We start from the raw sequence: 17,030 nt of genomic DNA on the forward strand, positions 1-17,030 counted from the left end.
AGGAAAGAAAATATTTTATATTTTTTCTACCAGTATTCCTTCGTTATATAAGGTAAATACAAAGTAATTTGGTAAATAATTGTAAAACAGTTTTTGTTTCTTTCCCTTATGAAGAAAAGAAAAAATGTGAATAGGAAGGATGCTTTATTCCTCTCTTTTCTTTCTTTTAATTAAATGATGTAATCTTTCTTCTTTTATTTATTTCTTTTATTTTTCTTTTCAACCAAACAAAACATAAATATACCATTCAAAAAAAAAAAACAAAAACAAAACATAAATATAAAATCTACCAATTTTTTATTATTTTTTTAAAAAATAATAATATCAAGCAATTTTTTCTCTTCAAATTTCGGCAATAGCCTAATCTTTTTGACATTTCACCACTTTATTTTAGTGCAAAAAAAGAAAAAAAAAATAAAAATAAAAACACAATTGATTTACCCTTTTTTATTCAGAGTGGCACAATTAGTAAATTGGTGCAAATGAGCGGTAAATTTCGAACTGCTCCAGTGATGCATCATCCTCATATATCATCTCCTCCGTCAATTTAGCAAAAGCTTTCCAACCAATCTCTCTCTCTACATTGCTCTCTCTCTACACTCTCTGTCTCACTGCTCTGCCAACACATCCACTAAATCAAACACATTTCATCCGAATTTTGCAACTCAATCTGCCAAATATATAGCAGATCTGATCCACACTCCTCCAGATCCAAACACGCGAACCCTAATTCAGCAATGGAGGAGGCATTGGAGATGGTTCGTGCCAAGGACACGAAGGAGAGAATGGCGGGAGTGGAACATCTCCACCAACTTCTAGAGGCTTCCAGGAAGAGCCTGTCGTCTTCGGAGGTCACTTCGCTGGTCGATTGTTGCTTGGATCTCCTCAAAGACAACAATTTTAGGGTTTCTCAGGGGGCACTGCAAGCTCTTGCCTCCGCTGCTGTTCTCTCTGGTGAGCACTTGAAGCTTCACTTCAATGCCCTAGTTCCAGCAGTTGTTGAGCGCTTGGGTGATGCCAAACAGCCTGTTCGTGACGCTGCGAGGCGCCTTTTGCTCACTCTCATGGAGGTAAACACTCCCCTCTTTTCGCGTCTATGTAACATGTATATATATATCCAAAATGTTGATTGTTTGTGATCCAATTATGGCTGTGTTGATTAAATTGGTATGATGTGTGGTCGGGGTGCGTTGAAGTTGATCATAGACGGATTAGTTTCCTTCGAATTTGCGTTAGTTTTTGTCTAATATAACATTTTTGTCTCTCAATTCATGTCATTGAATGTTTCTGTTATATAATTGATACATGCCTGTTGATTAAGTTCGTAATATTTGGGGTTTGAGTAGTATTAGTTCTATATTGATTCATATTTTCTGGGCTGTGGTTGGTTGAATAAATATGGATTATTGATTCCGTAGTATCAGAAAAAGTTTCCCTGGCTGTAAAATTGTGTTTTTCCTCTATTTTCGTGTTAATGAAATAGATTTTAGTTTAAACTCCTATGATTGTTTTGAAGAGCAACACTTTTAGATTTGAATGAGTGTACTCAAATTTTAAATTCATTTTCTTGCATATATGGGCTTTTAGTTTCCTTTTATTTACTTATTCACATTAATGGATGTTGACTGTGTTTCATGTACTCATTTTTGTTTAATTGCATTTATGGTCCAAAATATTTATAGTTAGTAAATATATATTTTTTATACAAATAAAAATTCAAGAGAATGCAACTTTTCTTGCCTATAGATAAGGCATGGCATATGCTCATGGAAATTGAAAGATTCTAAAAGTTAGGATACTGATGTTCTGTTTGTTTATCACGATACATACGTACGTACATACATACATACATATATATACATATTTGATAAGTAAGCAACACACACACTGACTTTGCCCACTTGGGCTTGAACTCTTGACCTCTCTTTCGGGGAGTTGAAGGTCATACCACCTAGGCCGAGGGTCCGATGGTGATATATACTCATTGCATTCGTTCTAAAGAGTTTGATATTCTGAATCCACAAGAAAATATGCTACATGCAGCTCAACTCTGCTATTGTCCCTATTACATCACATTTACTAGTATCAGGCGCTAGGCAATATGAAATGAGAGCACTTGTTATGCATATTTAAAGATTGAGAAACTTTTATTCCTCCTTCTTAACAATAAATTTGATAATGGCTACCTTTAATACTTAGGGTTTGATACACAATAAATTGCCATTTTCTACACACATATAGGTGGATTCGGTAATCAATATTCTCTTTTCATCAAGTGATTGACAAGGGTGAGCAATTCACTTACAATATTTACTTGACATTAATAAAAAAGTATATAATGAATTATGAGTTGCTCATCCACATCTACTTCAGCAAAATCAGGTGACAAGAGGATTGGTAATGGTGTTCTCATTGGGCCAAACTGGGGGAACATTCTTGGTCACCGCCTAGGTTGTGCCTTTTTCCCACTTGGAAAGGAAAATGGAGTGGTGACTCATCTTCTCTTTCTGAGGCCATGCACGAAACCTATGTCGCATGGATTTGGTTGTGTTTATCGATCGTGGATATGTGCTAAAAAGTCAGATTCATCAAACCGCCTAGGATGTGCTAAATATTCATATTAATTAATAATTTACTTTTATTTCTTTAGGTATTATTATTATTATTATTTTTATGTAAAACATAGGTACTTATTGAATTTTGAAGTAATAATGTAGCACTGGAACATAATATCAGAAATTCACATACAAATATGTATAGGAAACCTGAATTATAGGATAAGATTGTTTTCTGCATGTCTAACTAGACATGTGGGATAAGTTATACACAATTATACCCAGGGCGGTGCGTCTGGTACAAGTACTTCATTTTAGAAGAGTCCACATATGTTGATACACCACCTATGGCTTCCAACAATTGTATAAATATGGTTAATCCTAGAAGGAGCGAGGGATGGTGGTTGGCTTTTGGCCACCAATTTAGTGAACCTGGCTGCTTGATGAGTTGATGTTGATGTTGATGATGAAGGGGGACGCCTAGAGCAGTGTGGCAGTCAAAGAAGATAGAGACAGTGAGAGGGACAACACCACCATTGCAAACATTACTCTATTATGCTATTCCCATCAAATCTTCTCTCTTCAATTCTTTGAACACCAACTACGTAATTTATAACATATAACATTGGAAGTCATATGAGAAACCAAGGGCTATGTCTCATTAAAACACTCTTCGTTACGTCAAAGGGAACTCAAATAAGTTTAACTTAAAAGTCTCACAATGGAATAAAATTCAACACTGATTTACCCTCATTATATCCTAATTCTAATTTTCAAAGAAATAGTAGTAGTATTTGGAATCTTTTATATGCTTGACCTTACAAATTATATTCTAACGGTATACTAGAGATGTTGTACCTGAATGTTCAAGATATGTCGAGCATGTGTCTTGAGGTAACCAAGATGCATAGGACGTATGTTCAAAACAGAAGGAAGTCATTTTTAACTTATGAATACATTTAGGAAGTATATGGACATGTCCTTGTAGGTTTTTAAGGAGTATCAGTAATTGTTTATAGAATTATCCATGGTTACACATTCATGCCTTAAATAGGAAAATGTCTTACATAATAAATGTGCTACGTTGCACTTTGACAGCACATGTAATCAGGCATGACGACTTCCAGTAAGAATATGAGGATTTTGTGCTTGATGTGTTTGAAGTTAAACAAGTTTATTGTACTTGGAGTTCTTGATGAAGAGCATTTTATCACTCAGTTTCTTACATTACCTCACCTCTCAAAGGTGCATCTCCATAAGCTAATGCTTGAGGTTGTCTTGTGTGGATACTTGAGGATATAGTTGTGGCTCTCTCAGTTGTATATGGGACCCGTTCCTCTTTTTGAGCCTTTTTCTTATTTATAAAATCAATCTTATAAAAAAATAAATAAGAAATCATACACCCCCCCCCAACCCCCCCCAACCCCCCCCCCCCCTGAGGGAGCCAAAATGCAAGTGCTATTCATTCCCTAATGTTCTTGGAGGCTGGATGATCTCATAATGTTTAAGTTGATTGGAACTAAATTCATGAACCTTAGTGGAATATAATCAAACAATGTTCACTGACATTCCAAAGTTTGTAACCAATTGTGGATCTTTGTGGAACATGATACCATAATCTGGGGCTTCCTTTGGGGCGGAACTACATGGAGACATTGCGCTCACAAAATTTTGGAGAGCTTTAAACTGGTAAAAGGATTTAACATGTGGCTCCCACAAAACTTATAAAGTAACCTTAATTTTGAGTCATTTTAGGTCTTGTTGATGGAAGTCCACTTTTTTAAGGAAAAGTAAAAAATTCCACATATAACCCCTATCTTCTCATTTTATGCACTTAATGGGTTGGTTTTTACTCAATAAATAATCTACTTAGATCCATTGTCTAACAATTCTATTTTAAAGAAAAATATTATAGTTTGTACTACCACATTGGCTCCTTCAAGTAAAAGTTCCTGGGTCTGTTGCTGGGCTTGCTGAATCTGGTGCATCTATATAATCATATTTCATCGGTCTATTGCCATATGACCAATTAGTGAATTTCTGCGCATAATGTTAACCAAAGTGCTTAGAAAGCATCTGAATCCTATCTGGTTTTCCAAATATGATTAATGCAAATATAAAATTTGAGATTCTCACCAACTGATAGAGGTCAAATGGTACTAAAAGCGTTAAAAATGGTAGCTTGATATGGTGGCTGGGTCACCATCTAAAAGTGGGTGTTTGTCAATTTGAAAACTTCTTCTGATTTTTCTGATTACGCTTGATTTATCCTCCATCCCAGCCGACGAATCCCCATCCCTGCACAAAAGTAGCTGGGAAATAGAAAAAAGAAATAAAAAATAAAGGGGAAAATCTCCACTTGCACTAGAACTGCTGGTTAATTAGATTTCTAGACTGATGGTGTGGGCTTTGGACTTCTTGTTTGTTTCTAATGTCCATAGATGAAAAAATGCCTATTTGTGTTAATGTGGATAACAGAAGTTTGTTTTGCCTTTATGTAGGTTGTACCGCCCTTGTGCTCAATCAATCTTCTTTCTTTTCAGGATCAACATGTTCTAGATTTTGTGTTAGATTGTACTTGTATCGAGATCTTGCTTCAGTTTATTTATTTATTTATTTTTGGTGGATGATTATCTGGAAGAAATAAGGGAAAGAAATATGCTTACACTATAGTCATATGTGTACAGGTTTCTTCTCCAACGCTCATTGTTGAAAGAGCAGGGTCTAATGGTTGGACACACAAAAGTTGGAGAGTTCGTGAAGAGTTTGCACGGACTGTTACATCAGCGATTAATCTTTTTTCAGCTACGGAGCTCCCTCTTCAACGTGCTATTCTTCCTCCTGTATGTTCATTGCTTATATTGTAATTATAGAAGAGGCATCTTTATTAGATAATTACTTCTCTTATTTTTTCAGGGAAAGAGTTTATAAATTACTATTTGTTTCTTGGATTAACAGATTTTGCAGATGTTGAATGATTCAAATCATGGTGTTAGGGAAGCTGCTATCTCGTGTATTGAGGTTAGTAAAATGCGTGGTATAATTGATCTTATAATATTTCACCTAAAGCTTAACTACATTCTCCATTTGGTGATTACTAAATTGTGAGCTGGTTTCAGCATATTCTATACACAATCACAGTTGGTACTACTTCTTTGTCATTTTACTGAATATTACATTGCTTGAGCCTTCTGTTTGGGTTTTTGAGAAAAGAAGAAAGAAAGGAATGCCGCTAGAGTGTTTTGTAGATATGTGTTCTCATATTTAACTTGAACGAGCAAAATAGGTCAAAATGCTAATATGAAAGCTCATAATGAGGGTGTGCTTCTCATCCTCAGAAATTATACCAATTTCTGAGAGGTCAATTTCGGTTCACAGGCTGGCAGCTTCTCACCTCTGAAGCCTGTGCGGAGAGCTCAAAAGGAGTACATAAGACTAGTCCCAAGTAAATGGTTTGTAGTTGATCTTACTTGCCAAGGAAAAAAAAATGTAAATGGTTTTTAGAGAAACTAAACTGCAACTCAAATCTAAGGTTGAAGCTGCCTCTTATATTACGTTTTTCCCACACCAAGAAGGTGGCTCAAGAAAATTCTGTCTGAACCTTGCTTATCCCCCTCCCCCAGCAGCGCACACACAAAAATAAAGAAGTTATTAATCCATCCCAAATCTCTATGAAACCACTATAATCTTCTTTGAACTATTAAAGCTGAGAAAAAACTATACTCAAAATCAATGCATGCATCTTAAATGGTGGATGAGGTCTTTTTACACAAGTTACTTAGCACACCTAGCTCCTTATGCCTTCCTAAGGCTACAGTGGAAACTCTGGCAGGAGGATAGATACAAAAATATTTAATGTTCATCTGGAACGATTCTGTTAGTCTGATAGGGTAAGTGGCTTGTATATTAGGATGCTGATGAATAATCTTCTTTTAGAAATTGTTTTTTATAATGAAGGATAAGATAATATTAGGATGCTGATGAATAATCTTCTATTAGATAACACATCTTCTAGTTTGTGGTAGATTGATATTGTAGAGAGTGAGAAAGGAAGAAGAAATGGTATAGGACGGCACGTGCTGTTGGGAGATGGTACAGGATAGGGTGGACAAGCAGTTGTGATACTGATTGGATAGAGGAATTATAATGTGGGAACTATTGTAGAAGTAAAAAAGTAAGGCGAGTTTCAGGATCGCCCAGTTTCATAATAACAAAGAAGTTAAGAGCTCTCAAATTCGCTCTTAAACAGTGGAACAAGGATGTTTTCGGGAATCTGGAATGGAGGAAGAACAGAGTCCTTGCTGATTTTTTCGAGATTGATCGTCTTGAGGAGGCGGGTGGGGATGTGGAGTCTCTACGTTCTAGGAGAGTCTCCTGTCAAGCGGTTCTTGCTGAGATTGCTTGTATGGAGGAGATCTCGTGGAGACAAAAATCTCGAGCTCTTTGGCTAAAAGAAGGGGATAGGAACACAAAATTCTTCCACAGATTAGCTAACGCTCATAGGAGGAGTAATCAAATTGGAAGAATTCGGGTGGAAGGTGTGGAGTTGTGGAGAGAAGAGGAGGTGCGTAACGAGATTGCTTCTTTTTATCAGAAGCTTTACACCGAGCCTTTAGCTTGGAGACCTAAACTTGATGGTCTCCATTTTGAGGCTATATCTGAGCTGGATAGAGATAGGATTGAGAATCCTTTTACTGAAGAAGAAGTTCTAAAGGCTTTATCAAGTTGTAATGGGGACAAAGCTCCGGGGCTTGATGGTTTTACTATGCGTTTTTTGTTGGCAAGTTGGGCAATGGTAAAACATGAGGTAATGGGTACTTTTCAGGAATTTCATTCTTCTGGCGTCTTTGAGAAGCCGCTTAATGCTTCATTTATTGCCCTTTTCCCCAAGAAGGGAGGCGCTTTTGACATAAAGGATTTCCGTCCAATTAGTTTGGTGGGTTGTATTTACAAACTTATTGATAAGGTGCTTGCTCTAAGGATGAGGGAAGTAATGGATGGGATTATTTTGGACTCCCAGAACGCTTTTGTTGGAGGACGACAAATTCTTGATTCAGTTCTTATTGCTGGTGAATGTGTGGATTCCAGATTGCGAAGCGGTATTCCTAGAGTTTTATGCAAACTTGATATTGAGAAAGCATACGATCATGTGAATTGGAATTTCCTACTCTATTTGTTACAAAGAATGAGGTTTGGAAACAAATGGAGGAAGTGGATCGAGACTTGTCTTTCATCTGTCAGGTTTTCTATTATTGTGAATGGCTCTCCTGCTGGTTTCTTTGGTTGCACCCGGGGCATAAGACAAGGTGATCCTTTGTCATCTTTCCTCTTTCTTGTTGTTATGGAGGGATTAAGTAGACTTATGCGCAGGGCAGAGGACCTTGGCTTTATTAAGGGTTTCAGAGTGGGTAGAGATTTAGCCCATCAGATGGAGATTTCTCATTTACTTTTTGCAGACGATACCCTGGTTTTCTGTGATGTTGATGTGTCTCAACTTCGTTATTTGAGGTGCATCTTAACTTGTTTTCAGGCGGTCTCCGGGCTAAAGTTCAATGTGGCTAAGAGTGTGCTTGTCCTAGTAGGGAATGTTCAGGATATCTCCTCCTTAGCTACAGTTCTTGGATGCAGAGTGGGTTCTTTTCCTATTCTTTATTTGGGGTTGCCCTTAGGGGTCTCTTCAAGGATGGTGGGGAGTTGGGATTCAGTGATTGACATGTATGCGAAGAGATTAGCAGGATAGAAAAAGCAATATTTGTCCAAGGGGGGTAAAGTTACTCTTATTAAGAGTACGTTATCGAGCCTTCCTACTTATTTTCTTTCTATGTTCCAAATCCCTTGTTCAGTTGCGGATAGGATTGAAAAAATTCAAAGGGATTTCCTATGGGGAGGAAAGGGAGATGAGTTCAAGTATCACCTTGTCAAATGGGAGCAAGTTTGCAAGCCTGTGAAATTGGGTGGACTTGGCATAAGATGAATAGTTCCTTTCAATCAAGCCCTCCTGGGTAAATGGTTATGGAGATATGGAAGGGAAAGACACCGTCCTTGGCGTAGGTTAGTTTCCTGTCGGTTTAGGGAAGAAGATGGAGGCTGGTCTACACGTCCGGTTATTCTCGTGGGCGGAGTAGGGATGTGGAAGTCTATTCGGAAGGGTTGGGACGCCTTTTCTGCTCATATCAGATTCAAAGTTCGTGATAGACGTCGCGTTCTGTTTTGGGAAGATCTTTGGTGTGGTGATCAGCCACTATCTCGTTCATTTCCTAGATTATTTAGTATTGCAGTTGATAAACATGCCTTTGTAGCTGATTGTTATCGTCTTGATAGCAGTGGGATTACGTGGGATGTGCACTTTCGACGCTCTTTTCAGGATTGGGAGATAGATGAGGTATGTGTTTTTTTGGATCTTCTGTATCGGCAAGAGGGTGTTGGCAAAGGAAATGATGATTTGATTTGGGTTCCTTCTTCCCACAGTCGTTTCGAAGTAAGATCCCTGTTCTTATGTCTATCTCATTTTGTTAAATATGTTTTCCCGTGGAAAACTATTTGGCGATCCATGGCTCCAACTAGGGTGGCTTTCTTTGTTTGGATTGTTGTTTGGGGAAAGATTTTGACAATTGATAATTTAAGGAAAAGGGGCAATTGTATTGTTAATCGGTGTTGTCTATGCAAGAAAAATGGGGAGTCTGTTGATTACCTCCTTATGCATTGCCCTGTGGCGAATGACTGTTGGAATCTTATTTTCGGGTTGTTTGGCATGTGTTGGGTAATGCAACGATCTACTAAGGAATTGATTCATGTATGGAGATGATGTCGCGTGAGAAGGGATGTACGCGATTTCTGGAGAGTCATCCCACATTGTGTTTTGTGGTGTATTTGGAAGGAGAGAAATAGTAGAATGTTTGAAGATAAAGAGTCGTCTACGGCAATGGTGAAACATCACATTCTTCGTTCTCTTTTCAATAATGTGAAGAGGAGTTCTTGCTCTTTTTCTGATGATTTAATTATTTTTTTGGATTCTTTGGGGCCTTAGCTCCGGTTCCATTTTTGTATAAGGGACACGTTCCCCTTTTGAACGCCTTTTTATGTTATTATTACTTATCAAAAAAGAAAAAGAAAAAAAGTAAGGCGATCTGAAGTATCAAATTTATTGTTTTATTTATAGTTTGACACTTCCACAATGTGGAGTGGAGTGCTGACTTGCTAGTTTAATATAGAGATTGTTAAGTTACGGAGCCAATATTTTTGACATGCTTTACATGGAGTTATAAGCTGTAACTTTTAGCCAACATGATTTGAAATTGTTAAACTATATTCAAGGTTTATTATAAATTTGTTTTTGACTTTTTTGATGGCCATACTTTTAGCAACCGAGAGCAACTTGTTATAGGAAGTGTGTTTAGAGAGCATGGACAGAATTTTAATTTAGCGTCCTTCAATGATATCTGCCCTCTTGAAAGGTCCCCAGGTCATTGTTGTACCATCTAACCTGAGCACACACACAATGGAGTCATAGACAGTCAAGTGAAATTAAGGCAGACAACTCCATTGACCGAGAGCAACTTGTTATAGGAAGTGTGTTTAGAGATCATGGACAGAATTTTAATTTAGCGTCCTTCAATGATATCTGCCCTCTTGAAAGGTCCCCAGGTCATTGTTGTACCATCTAACCTGAGCGCACACACAATGGAGTCATAGACAGTCAAGTGAAATTAACGCAGACAACTCCATTTGTTCAAACCACTTCCATTGAGTCTAAGCAGGTTAGCATGGTTTATCGTATCAGGCCAAATATAAAGTACACATCCAATTGGCAGGCAATAGTCATGCTTCTAATCCTCCAAGCTTCCAACAAGTGACGTAATTTCCTCTTCTGCCTCTCTTAGGGGTCCGGCGGAGTTTCAGACCCACTGTGGCTGATCAAGTGAAGAGGTCTTGTCAATAAATTTTTTTCTTTTATTACCACTTAAAAACTTCAGCACTTAAAATTCAGCTCTTAAAATTTTCAGTACTTAATTTTTTCATTTTTATCAAACAGCACTGAAGTCCAGCTTCGTAGAGTTATGGCCATCTTCTAAGAAAAGTTTAGGATTTGTCTTCGGTTTCGATGTCTAGTTTTGCTGGGCTTAGAGTTATGGCAACAACCAGCCATATGTCCACAGAAATGTAGTTCCCTTGTTTTGCCGGGCTTAGAGTCATTGCCTTTGCATCCTCAAGATGGCCTTGAAGAGTTTCTAGCTAGTTATAGAACTTATTGATATGTCCACAGAAATGTAGTTCCCCTGTTTAGATTTGTAGGTCATGGATGTTAAAGCAGATTATTTAGTTAAAAAGGAAATTCCAGATTGAATGACTTTTTTCGAAATTCAATTTTTCTTTAGTCTTAGAGCGCATTGTATGCATGACGAAAGGATCATGCAAAATGTCATCCAAAATGAGCGATGAATTATGGAAAAAATGAAGTGAGGACAAATGTGCAAATAAAGGTTATAAAGTATTAGACCTTTTTGGTTATGTTCTTTGAAACTAATATTAAAAAATAGTACAAAGCGAAAATAGTTTTCAAGAATAGGAAAAGTGTTCTCTGAAATTGAATATTTTCTTATCTCTGTTTACAAAGACTAATTTTGAAAAAAATTTTATCAAACAATTTTTTTTTTTTGATCGTTCAAAAGGGGAACTCATCCCAAGAGATATACAAGATATGGTCCTAAAGAACCCAAAAAGTCCACAATCTCATCAAAAGATATACAATTTCTCCCCATCACTCAACTAAAAAGAGAACTAATAATAGAAAATTTCAGCGCCCCAATGGAGGTTTCCTCCCCATCAAAAGATCTTTTATTTTGTTCTTTCCAAATGCTCCACCAAATACAAAGCGGGGTCACCCTTCAACAGACAAGAGCATGGCCCCCCACCCTCTGGCCCCTCCAAACGTCAATCAACTCACTTGAAGACCAAGGCATAACCCAATGGATGCCAAAAAGACCAGAAATAAGACTCCAGCAATCATAAGCCATAGGACAATGCAAAAGAAGGTGATCCACAAACTCTCCATCATTTTTACGCATACAATACCAGTTGACTGTGGTCTGTATTCTCTTTCTCAAATTGTCTAGAGTCAGAATCTTGCCCCAAGCCTTGGTCCAAACAAAAAAGGCCACTGAGAGGGGCCTTCGAACGCCAGACCGTCTTCCACGGGAAATTTGAACCATGAAAGTGAGCAAGGCAAAGGAACAAATAACGAACATCAAACCTCCCCTGTGGAGAAGGCATCCAAACCAAGGAATCAGACCCTTTCCAAATCCTGTCTGTACAAAAGATCCAACATGCCAAAGACATCATCAAGTTCCCAATTCTGAAAAGAATGCCGAAAACGCACATCCCACGTAAGCCTTCCGCTATCAGTCGATAGCAGTCCGCTACCATAGCATGTCTATCCGCAACAATCCTAAAAAGTCTTGGAAACAAACAAGACAACAGGCAATCACCACACCAATAATCCTCCACACCAATAATCCTCCACACCAATAATCCTCCCAGAACTGGACATCCTTGCCCTTCCGAACTTTGAATCTAATATGCTTAGAAAACTCATCCTATCCCTTTCGAATAAACTTTTTCACTCCCACGCCAACAACAGATCTAACCGGCTTGGAAGACCATCCCCCTCTCTCCTCCCCAAAACGACACACTATAACCCTCCTCCATAAACAATGTCTCTCACTACCAAATCTCCATAACCACTTCCCTAGGAGCGCCCTATTAAAGGGAATCATCCTCCTAATACCAAGACCGCCTATCTGAAGAGGTTGGCAAACATGTTCCCACCTGACAAGATGATACTTGAACTCCTCACCCCGACCACCCCAGAGAAAATTCCGTTGGAGATTTTTGAGTCTTTCAGCAATAGTGCGCGGGATCTGAAAGAGGGATAGGAAGTATGTTGGGAGACTAGACAAGGTGCTCTTCATAAGAGTGACTTTCCCACCCTCCGAGAGATATTGCTTCTTCCATCCAACCAATCTATTCTTGAACCGCTGAATCACTGGATCCCAAACATCCACCCATAGGGACAAGCACACTTTTACCCACGTTAACTTTCAACCCTGACACTGCCTGAAAACAAACCAACACACACCTTAAATATCTGAGTTGGGACACGTCCACATCACAGAAAACCATAGTATCGTCTGCAAAAAGTAAATGAGAGATATCCATCTACTCCCCTGAGTTCGGACCCATCCTGAATCCCTGATAAAAGCCCAACTCCACTGCCCTCCTCATCAATCTGCTAAGGGCCTCCATAACAATAATAAATAGAAAGGGAGAAAGGGGATCCCCTTGTCTCAAACCTTGAGAGCTTCCAAAAAAGCCGGATGGGGACCCATTCACCATAACAGAGAATCTAACAGAAGAAATACAAGTTTCAATCTATTTCCTCCATCTCTCCCCAAAACCCATCCTCCCCAGAAGATATAACAGGAAATTCCAACTAACATGATCATATGCTTTCTCAATATCAAGCTTGCACAGAACTCCTGGAACATCGCTCCTCAACCTAAAATCTACACATTCGCTGGCAATGAGAGCGGAATCCAGAATCTGCATGCCCCCAATAAATGCATTTTGAGACTCTAAGATGATACCGTCCAGAACCTCCCTCAATCTCAAGGCGGAACTTTAGCAATAAGCTTTTACATGCAACCCAACAGACTTATTGGTCTAAAGTCCTTAACATCTGACACAACTCCTTTCTTAGGAATGAGAGCAATGAAAGATGCATTCAGCGACTTTTCGAACCTGATTGCACATAAAACTGTCTTGGTATGTTACTTTTGTTATTTTATTACTTTAAAACGAGTGAAGTGCCTATATCGAAAACTTTATTTTTTGTAATATATGTATATTTTTAAATTCTAAAAAGTAAAAGAATACTGAATAGTCTGAATAGTTAGCCATGTTTCCATGTCTTTTGATATGGGGATTTGATAAATCTGATGCTTAGACACATAAGTATCTGTACCCATCACTTGTGGGAATTTTGCTCACCTTTTTATATGATCCGTTTAGTGATTGAGAAGGATTAAATTTCAGCATGAGGTTGTTGGGTGACTTATCTCTCTGATTGGTTCCTTTTCTGTATTTTATGTCCTCCTTTGGTTTGTCTGTTTTGGTTCCTTTTCTGTATTTTTTGTCCTCCTTTGGTTTGTCTGTTTAGATAAGTTTTACCTCTATAAATATAATATCTGTAGTTTGTACTACTAATAAATCATAGTGAATGATATACATGACAATGGGATATCAGGTTGATGTGTCTTATAGGTTGATGGAAGAAAATAAACTACATGTTCGGGTTTCACCTAAATGGTAAAATATGAAAACCGCTGAACGCAGGTGTTTGCTGATCCTTAATGTGATATTTCACCAGTAACTTAAATTTGAGTTATTGGTGAATTTTCTTATATTCTTTATGGTTCTCTAGATTTCCTTGGTAAACATAGTATTTATGGAGTAGATCTATCCATTGATTTATTTTATTGAGTGAGTGGTATTACTATTTTGGAAGGATTGATGAATGCTCGTGTTATATTAATCAAAGCAGCATCAGCAACTGTGCACTGTATTTTTTTTTCCCCTCTCAATTTCCAACATGCATAAGAGCTTTCTGGTTTCTTCTGCTTAATTATTAAAAGTTGCCCTATTGAACGCCTTTTTAATTTATTATTACTTATCAAAAAAAAAAAATTATTAAAAGTTGTTTGTAAGGGGGACATTGACTTCTGCTCATGTTAATCCAAATCTTTTTTCCCTTTCCAGGAGATGTATGCTCAGGCTGGGCCTCAATTCAGAGATGAACTTCAGCGTCATAATCTTCCTGCATCAATGGTGATTTTATCACTTTGGATTTTAATCTGCCATTTCTATCCTTATACTTCCTAGTTCCTCTATCTTAAGCATATTAAGTTATATTTATGAATGTTTTCGTATCCGGTGATGTTACAGATATATATTATCTCTCAGACTTTTTGAGTTGATGTTATTGCAATATATTACTCAAATTTGTTTTCATATATGATATTGAACTGCAGGTAAGAGATATAAATGCCAAGTTAGAGAGGATTGAACCAAAAAATCATTCTTCTGATGGACTTGCAAGTAACTATGCTGTTGTTGAGAGTAAGCCTGCCAGCCTTAATCCCAAAAGAAGCAGTCCGAAGGCCAAGAGTTCCACAAGAGAGGTTTCTCTCTTTGGAGGTTAATATATTTCAACCTTAACTTCTGGATATTTTGACATTTCTTAATATATGCTTATATTCATGTGAAGTTTTCTTTCACAGCTTCATGTCATTGTCCGGTTCCTAATTGCATAAATACCTGATCCAGTGCCTTGTATCTATGTGTTGTTAGCTTCTTATTTTTGGGTCATTTGTCAGTTGATCTAATCTGCTTTAGGCTTTAAGCTTCTTATATTCATATGTTCTTTCACAACTGAAGATTGGAGCAGGATGCTGTTTGATGTGGGGACTTTTTTCTGCATTTTAAAATCTATTTGGAAGGAACATGGATGGTTTTTGAGGGGGGAGTAAACTGTGTTTGAAGTGGTGATTACTTGTATTGTTGACCTTATTATTATTATTATTATTTTCTCCTTGGTTAGTTATTGTTCTTATTCGCTAAGAGGGAAATGTTTGATCCATTAAATTTTATCAGATGATTTGATATTTTTAGGACTTTTAGCTGATTTGGTCTCTGCTCTAGACAATAAATCTGCCACAAAGTCTGTGACGCGGATAAAATTCCAGTAAATGCTGTTGTGACTTGGCCTTTAAGTAGTAAGGTTTCCACTATTTCTTTTGTTTACCTTGCTTTTTTAATTAAATGATTCACTACATCTCTATAATTGTACATGCATAAATTGAAATATTTGTTACTGTAGTCACGAAATAAGTAAGATAAACTTTTAAGTTTGTGATGTTTTGAGATACCTGCGAGGTGTTGTATTCTTATAGTCTTTTCCTTTATTTTGTTTTAACATGACAATCTTTTCGTTGTTGGTGGAGGATATAAAGAATATTAGTGGAGAGTTGCCGAAACCTTTGTGATTGTGATAATATGTTTTTATATATATGCATGTATATACAATGGTTGGAATTATTGAATGGATTTAGATGGTGATTAAGAATATGCGTGAAATATACCAAATGTTATTATGTCGACATAGAGTCTGTCCTTTTGCTGTTGAATGATGTGTCAAATTAAGTACAAATTACTTCTGGAAATGATGATAATTATTTTTTTTTCCTGGAAATTGAAATGATAATTGATGACATTGCAACAGTTGTCATTATTGGTGCATGCTTTTTCTTTGTGCTGTGCAGGAGATAGTGATGTCGCTGAGAAACTAGTTGAACCAATCAAAGTGTACTCAGAAAAGGAGTTAACAAGGGAGTTTGAAAAAGTTGCTTTAACTCTTGCACCAGAAAAAGATTGGTCCATCCGTATTGGAGCCATGAAAAGAGTTGAAGCTCTTGTTATTGGAGGTTTGTTTGCCTCTATCCTCCTCTTTAATTTATAATATTATAAGGGTCACAGTTTTATCTTTTATTGTGTGAGTGGATTGTGATCTTCTAATAAAAGATACTTGATCATTGTGCGCTGAAAGAAAACTGTTTTAGAACAAAGAGATTGTGAATTAAAATAGCTGGAAAAATGTGAATGAGGTGTTAAAGAGATGACTATTGCTTTTATTGCAAAATGCATTCAGAAAATGATGACAAGTATGTTTTTTGTCCAACATGCTTTTAGTTTAAAGGTATGGGTGATTAGTTGGTTTTGTACTTCTGCATTAAGTTTATTGAATAATTCGGAAATGTTGGATCACATGGATGGACTAAAGTAGAATCTTTTTGCCAGTTCACTGGTCATTTCACACGCCAGGCTTTTTGGCAATTCTACATTATAGAGAAGCCTCTGTAGATTGTTAGCAATGTTTTATATTTTATGCGTACATAGTGCTGTACTTATGTATGTGATTCACTGCCTAGTCTTCTGGATGCAACTTTGCCTATTTGTTGATTTGGACAAGCTTCCAAGTCTCTGGAATTTTTTCCAGATTTTGTTTCCTGAAGTTAATGTTACCACCAGCGCCCATCTTCAGCTCCGTGTATTCACGAGTCCATGAATTTTTGAAATTGATTGAGGAGAATTGAAGACACGTATCTCTGCTATCCCCACCAAAATTACTCATTCCATGCTACATTTTGATCATTAATCCCCATTGCTACCTGTTTTGTTTACTGATTGACAACATGCTCATGACTGAAATAAACATCATACCTAAACTGCTGTGGTCTTTTCCTTGCATCACATGGTCTCTCATTGCTAGGTTGCAACCAAATTGGTTGTCTGGTGTACTCCATAAGCAAGTCTTAGAAGCTTCAATCTATTCACTATCGAGCTAGGATAGAAAATAAAGAC

The 17,030-nt window shown here is 37.3% G+C and overlaps 1 protein-coding gene across 1 annotated transcript in view; it reads left to right on the top strand.

The window, feature by feature from the left end:
* Positions 1-254: 254 nt before the first annotated feature.
* LOC132306718 (CLIP-associated protein) overlaps positions 255-17,030 on the top strand; it is a 31,877-nt gene continuing 15,101 nt past the window's right edge. The window contains exons 1-6 of the mRNA XM_059804242.1: positions 255-1,070; positions 5,243-5,398; positions 5,514-5,576; positions 14,370-14,438; positions 14,642-14,807; positions 15,932-16,093. Of these exons, the coding sequence (XP_059660225.1) occupies positions 738-1,070; positions 5,243-5,398; positions 5,514-5,576; positions 14,370-14,438; positions 14,642-14,807; positions 15,932-16,093 (949 nt within the window). The 5' untranslated portion in view covers positions 255-737. The remainder of the gene's footprint in view (positions 1,071-5,242; positions 5,399-5,513; positions 5,577-14,369; positions 14,439-14,641; positions 14,808-15,931; positions 16,094-17,030) is intronic.

The sequence above is a fragment of the Cornus florida genome, unplaced genomic scaffold (assembly GCF_030987335.1).
Source record: "Cornus florida cultivar Cherokee Brave unplaced genomic scaffold, ASM3098733v1 CherokeeBrave_3.0.0_Hap2_Chr05, whole genome shotgun sequence".
NCBI classification, from domain to species: Eukaryota; Viridiplantae; Streptophyta; class Magnoliopsida; order Cornales; family Cornaceae; genus Cornus; species Cornus florida.